Source organism: Pteropus alecto, unplaced genomic scaffold (assembly GCF_000325575.1).
Source record: "Pteropus alecto unplaced genomic scaffold, ASM32557v1 scaffold157, whole genome shotgun sequence".
Taxonomy (NCBI): domain Eukaryota; kingdom Metazoa; phylum Chordata; class Mammalia; order Chiroptera; family Pteropodidae; genus Pteropus; species Pteropus alecto.
The window spans coordinates 2,782,755-2,789,418 of NW_006440626.1; the positions used below are offsets into that span (position 1 = coordinate 2,782,755).

At 51.9% G+C, this 6,664-nt stretch overlaps 1 protein-coding gene across 3 annotated transcripts in view; it reads left to right on the forward strand.

Moving 5' to 3' along the window:
• TCF20 (transcription factor 20) overlaps positions 1-6,664 on the forward strand; it is an 87,439-nt gene that overhangs the window by 75,229 nt on the left and 5,546 nt on the right. The window contains exons 4-5 of one of the 3 annotated variants that reach the window (XM_006917356.3): positions 4,084-4,133; positions 5,199-5,326. In XM_006917356.3, coding sequence (XP_006917418.1) covers positions 4,084-4,133; positions 5,199-5,282 — 134 coding nt within the window. In that variant the 3' untranslated portion in view covers positions 5,283-5,326. The remainder of the gene's footprint in view (positions 1-4,083; positions 4,134-5,198; positions 5,327-6,664) is intronic. The other 2 variants (XM_015593561.2, XM_006917358.3) reach the window with 2 other exon arrangements.

A 6,664-nucleotide genomic window follows, 5' to 3' on the forward strand; every position in this document is an offset into this window, starting at 1 on the left:
TCCCTGAGTTGTGGTCTGGCATGTTCTATAGAACAGCCATTAAATCCTCCTCCACTCAAGATCCAACTTTTCTCGCTTTCATGATACTGCCCCTGGTTACATCAGAATGTTTTGTTTTATTTTCTAGTTTAAGCTTCGTGGTTTTTAAATGAAGATTCTTAAGTATTAAGTTTTTGGCAGTTGTGAGTTCCGTGTGGGGGGCAGCGTAAGAGTCGGCTCTCCCAGGCAGTGGCTGGGTAAGAAGTGATCACCTGCTCTGAGGCTCTGCTCAGAACGACCAGGTGATCACAGGCAGGTAAACTCATGCCTCCCTCAAGGGATTAAGCAGCACTAACAGAACTTTCTGTAGTGATAGAATGTTCTAGATCTGCACTTGCCAGCATGGTAGCCTCAAGTCATGTGTGACCATTGAGTGCTTGAAACATGGCTAGTGGGAATGACAGACCAAATTTTTTATTTTATTTAAACGTATGTGGCCGTGTGTGGCTAGCGGCTAGTGGCCAGGTGGCCAGCAGCTTAGCGCCACCTCAGGTGGCGGGGTTAGGGTTCTTCAGGAAAGACCCAGGGCTTTCCCTTCTCTCCAGGGAGGGCTGCCTGGTTCACCATCTCACACCCCCAGCAGGAAGGCAGGGGCTGCTTTACCAGTTGAGGGTTAGTAAGCCAATGGCACTTGTCCTTCTCTGTGAGCGTGTAGTGTGTGGCCTGCCCAGGTAAAGAGGTTACATACATGCCTCTTTGGCAGATGTCAGTGGCCAAATCTCCAGCGATAGGCTGCCCGGGTCGGCGAGGCCAGGGCGAGCCTCGGCCTCTAGCTTTGCTGGCCCAGCTGCCACATCCTCTGCTCCTCCTAAGAAGCAGCTTCACAAGGTGACTGTGTCTTGGGCATTTTTGATGACTCAAGTCACCATGACCCAGAGGCCTGCGCTGCCCCAGGGGGCAGCTCCTTGTATTTGTCCTTCCCCTTCCCGATCTCGGGAATTCTGTTCTGTGTGTGAAGGACTTTTGCATCCAGGAAAGGCGTTCATTGATTTTTTTTTTTTTTTTTTGATGATGATGATGATAAAAATAAGCCCCTGGTCTGAGATACATTTCGACCTCTGCCCTTCTGCCGACCCGACTGCCCGAACCTTCACAGAGCTGTGGGTGTCTCAGGGAAAATCTTTAATTACTGGGGACAGCTCCGTGGAAACAAAATCTTTGTTTCAATAGGCTCTGTGGCTCTTGAAGTTTCCCCCTACCTGATGCTGATCCTACATTTGTGACATCATGGTTAGCAATTTTGTGCAGCTTGTTACATCACAGGCACAGGATTTGGCTCCGGGGTGGGAAATGCAGTAATAAGAACCTGAGCACTGGTTTAGGGGGAAAAAAAGATTTAATGTATTTAATGCAATGAGCCACAACAATTAAGACCCAAGGAAAAAAGCGCTGTGCTGGCTCATTAAAAATTCGCTGTGCGTAAAGAATCTTGCCTGGAGGGGATTCTCCTTCTACTCTCATGAAGAAACACAGCTGGGAATTTCACTTTCTGCAGCCTGCTCTCTCTGCCTGAGACTTTGATCTTGCAGTCCAGGGCTCAGAGCCCTGGCTGGGTTATTAAGGGATGACTGGTGGTGGTCAGGGCCTTCCTGTGTCCCAGCCTGTCTTCTGCTAACGTGAGTGCTCACTGCAGCTCTGAGGTAGGTTGTAGATCAGCTGGAGACAGGCACAGAGGACACTCGTGAGATCTCACTTCCCTTTTCCTCTCTCTCGGAGCCCCCGTCCTCAGCCTGGGGTCTTATATGGATGCATGTGGGTATCCGAAGCTCCTACAAGGAGCTTCCTATAAGGAGCTCCGCAAAGTCCACTCTGCCCTTAAGCTCAGAGAGAGAAGTTTCAAAGCAGAGTACCCTCTGGGACGTTGGATATTTGTGTGCATGGAAGCCATCTTGTGGACCAGACAGCCTTGTGAGTCTTCTCCAACTTGTGTGATGTCCAGCAAGCCGTCTACTTTGACTTCACTGTGGAAGTGCTGGCCAGGCCCTCTGGACGGTGTAGGAAACACATCGAGAGGCGGGCTGGCTGGCTGCGGGGCCAGGCGCCTGTTCAGAGACCTCAGAAGAGGTCTACTACCCTTCTGACCGCTCTCAGCTCTTCCCCCAGTGGGGACTAGTCCCTGCACCCTGCCAAGTGTCAGCTCTCCAGCCGGGGTCGTGCCCTGCCAGGGACAGGACTTGCACTTCCTGATGGCCTGGGGGTGTTGAGACTAGGCCGGAGCCCTTGTCCACAGCGTTCCTGTGTGGGAAGCCCGGCCAGAGGTGGATGCCGTCTCTGGCACATTTGTTTAGGAGGCTTACGTTTCCCCAAATTCCAGGTTGCCTTTGGTGTGCACTTAATGTTGTTTTATTTTTTCTGCTTTTTAACTTAAAAGGAGACATGTTTTCTAACTTTAGACATATTTTACTGATGGCTCATCACAGCTGGTGGTCACTGGTCATGGCTGTGAGAGGAACTGAGCCACCTCTGCCTCTCTGATGCGCCTTTGCCAACTAACATGACCCCTCCCTCCCCATTTTTAAACTCCTGTGCCATGAGGGTGGCCGAGCCCACGTGGGCTCCACTCTTTCTCTTTGGCTCACATTAGAGACTGCCAGCAAGCATGCTGCCACAGCCCAGGTAAGGGGAAGTGCTTCCCCTGAGTGCCAGTTGTCTGCCTCCTGCTGTTCGTAAGCTCTCTGGCAGATTGGAGCAGCAGGAGCCTTGGTCACGCCATGTACTTGTGGGTTTTAAATTAACACATTTCATTTACCGCCACGCTCTGTGCTTACGGGGGAGGGCGCGGAGATTTGCAGGACTCGCCAAGTCCCCGGGCCCTGGGGCCTGCCCAGAGTCGAGGAGGCTCACTCCTAGATAGTATATTTCAGGACTCCGTGTGGGGATGGTAGTTGGAGGTACAAGTCTAAGCTGAATTGTGAAAGGGTCTTTTTGTATTCGTTTACAGTAAGAGGACCTGAGAATTTTTCATCTGTGTTTTTCTTGCTTATTACAGATTTTCATTTAAAATCTGTGGGAAAACAGGCTGCTAATCTGGACCTCAGTTTAAACGAGTTAAATTGTAAATTTAGCAGGCTAAGCACCGTGGCTGCCTCCCGCCGTGGTGCCTGGGAGCGATCTGAGAATGTGCGATCAATATTTATTAACATTCTGCCACCGCACCTCGCGCCAGTGACCTGGCTGTCGGTCTCCGGGAGCCGTGGCGTGCAGAGCGAACTCATTAATGCGATTTCCTTGCCTGCGCCTCGCACTACCCTTGTGCCACAGCGTGCCGCTCACCTGGAGGCGGATGCGCGTCCTTGCTGTCATCGAGGATGCTGTCACTGTGTTAGAAGTTGGAATGAATCATTTCCCTCCGAGGATTAATAGCCCCTTCACAGGGGTTCACTCTCCTCTGAAGCATTTAGCGTGGATTATGGGGCGCGTGTGGAGAGCTTCTCCCTGTCTCTGTGAGTTGTAGGGTGAAGGGGACGGCAAGGCGCTCAGCCTGGCCCCCTTCCTGTGTGACACGTGGTGTCGACAGGAGGAAAGGTGCCCCCAGATTCAGTGTTTTCACCGGGAAGCTTTGACTGGTGCCTGTAGAGCGGGCTTAGCCTAGAATCGGGGATTTTAAAAACAACATTTATTAGAGATGATTTCTGATTATTAAAACAATATAACATCATGGAAATACAGAAGAAATAAAATTAGGTCACCTATAATCTTACCATCGAAAGAGAACCACAGTTATATTTTGGTAGATTTCCTTTGTCTTTTTTTAATGCATATAAAACATTTTGATAAAATTAGCATCGTACTTACACATTTGCTTCCTGTTTTTCAAGCAATTTTGCATCGTGAATGTTTCTCATACACAGTTAACTATTTTGAAATGTTAATTTTTTAAGTGACCAATATTCCATCATGTTTCAGTAGCACAGTTTATGTGCGGATGTCTCTAATGTTTCCTATTAGAAATGACAGTGTGGGGACCTGTTACGCCATGTCTGACTCTGTCAGTCTCGGCCAGCCTGGCCCCACTCACCGGCGCTGTCCGCTTCTGTCTTGCAGATTGTTTGCTACATGAGGAGAATTTCTCGGTGAGGTGCCCCAAGCACAAGGTGAGTCAGAGCCCCAGAGAGCTTGTGCTCCTAACGGGGGGTGGGGAAGGCGGACATCGGAGGACCGAGGCCACCCTGCCAGGTCTCGCTCTGCTGGGCTCCTGGCCTCAGGAGGGTAGAGAGGCCCAGTGCTAGAGGGAGGCCTGCGGCATGGGGTGTGGCCGCCCGTGTGGTGTGGGGGGCTGGAGAAGCGTGTTGGAGAGAATCTTCTGTCTGTCTGTCAAGAGGAATTAGGAGATCAAGCTCAGCAAAGCCGGTCTCACTTTAGTTTAATGGAGCCCCGCTCACAGGTTGGCGTGAAATGAGGTTGGTTATAGGCCTCGATACGGAAGTGAAGGCATTTGCCCAGGCCAGGAGAAATACAGCTGACTCCAGGGTTTAGGGTAAACTCCCCGTTTCTTCCGGGTTTCACTTCAGCAGAAGCCACTGGCGATCGGTCCAAAGTTGGCAGTTGATGGGCTGCCACTGCCTTGTTTCCCAGTTGGCTCAAGAGGTGGTCTCTTGGTCACCTCTTTTAGGAAAAGATAGAAGATAAGGGGGTGAATGGTCTGTTTTTGAGAGGAGAGGGTCTGAAGAAGGAAGCCCAGGAAGGCACTGAGATGCTGGAGGCTGTCACCACCTGGAATGTCCTGCGGTGGCTGACTCTCCCCTGGCTGAGGTCACACTGACACCTGGTGGTCACTGGCTGTTCACAGTCTCCATCTCCAAAGAGAGCCAGAAAGTACTAGAAAGAGGTCATCCTGGCAGGTCTGCCCTCAAAATGCTTCTAAAAGATGCTCACTTATGCTTTTCTTTAAAAATTATTTCCAGAGATGGCTCGTAGGATCTTACAGTAATCTTTATCTTTATGTAATTTATATGTTTCTATTTTTTAAACTTCCCTTTTTTAATGGGCACATTTTACCTCAGAAAACTGTCTGAATATCTCCTGTTTGTCGTTCAGTACTGACTCTGCCTTTTCTTTCCTTTTCCATGTGCCGTCCTCTCCTCACCTCCGCCCTCCCTGACCCCCACGCTTGTTCTTCTGTCCCTCCTGTCTTGTCTCCTTGGCTTTGCCGGCGTCAGCCTCCCCTCCCGTGCCCTCTCCCCCCCTTGCAGAACAAGACAGCGAAAGGCAGCCTCAGCACAGAGCAGTCGGAGCGGGGGTGAGGGGGGCAGTGTGCTCGTGGGAATGGAAAGTACAGCAAGCACAGGTGAGTCGGGGTGCCGCCCCTGCCGGACACGCCAAGTGGGTGTCATGGCCTCCGCCCTCCACCCCTGAGGCCAGGCTGCACCACAAATGCGTAATCGGCGGACTGCTAACCCCAGGTGTTGCCTAGCTCCCCAGAATGCCTGTGGAGAGGTGGTGTGTGCCTCCCATTGCCCATTAGGGTTCCAGGCGACTGCTCTGAAATCAGGCCTTGCGTGTGATGTCCCTGAAGGCAGAGTGGCTTCGGGATGGACCCTCGGGGTGGGGGGTTCCTGTGGCCAGCCGCCCTCACTCGTCCGCATCCGAGAATGGCTCGTATTGTAGCCAGAGGTCTTTTCTTCTTAATTTACTCCATTATCTGTAAAGCTTATGGCACATTTTCCTTTGAAAAACAAAAAATTCCCCAAGTTTTGTTGTTTGAAGTCTTTTTTTCCCCAGCACTCTGAAGGATTCTTTTTCACAGAAGTACAAAGGGAAGGGAAATCCCCTCAAAGATTTAGTAGACTTTGGCATCCGATTTAATTTTACTCTTAAAAATCTCAGGAGATTGAATTGTGCTTTTTGTGAGTGCGTCTGTGGGCTTGTGGTCGGCTGGCGGCGTGTGCGTCTCTGAAAATAGGATTATAGGGCCGATGTCTCTAGAAGCAGCAGGCCTACCGCTCCCTGCTGGCTTCTTCGCCCTCCCTGTCCTCCCCGAGTCAGAGGGATGAGAAAAACATTGTAAAGAGAAGGAAAAGAAAAACCAACACGTAACTTGGGGCACTTGCTCCTACAAGCTGGGTGGGTCCAATCGTTGCAGCCATGCTCCTCGGGGGCCCATTTCTCTGTAAAGAGAGCCTCGTGTGTCGGGCCTGGCCCGCCCCAGACAGGCGTGCTAGGCCTGTCCCTTTGGGGCAACGCCACATCCCTGACGGGTCTCTGTGGAATGCGCCCACCCCCTCATTACTGAATCCCTAACAGTAATCGGAGGAAGTCGCCTCAGCGTGGCAGCCTTCCTCTGAGAGTCGTCATTCGTAGGTGGGCCCTGATGCTGCCTGCCAGGGAGGCGCCCTCTGCCCTGCCGTGTGATGAGTGGCCGCTGGGGGCTGTCAGGAGGGGACTTGATAGTCGTGCTTTTCTCTCTTCCTCTCGCAGGGAGTGGGGCTGGGAAGGGGGGAGCTGAGCAGGACAGGCGGGCAGTTGGGTCACAGGAAGCAAATGAGCACATGGAGGTCACCGGCTGCGGCCACTGCGGCACCTCCGGCTGTGGCTCCCGCAATCCTTTCCCGCCGAGCAGCCCTCGGGGCAAGACAGCAGCCTGGCTGGTTCTTCAGGAAGGTTTCTGTTACCCCTTCTGCGCGTC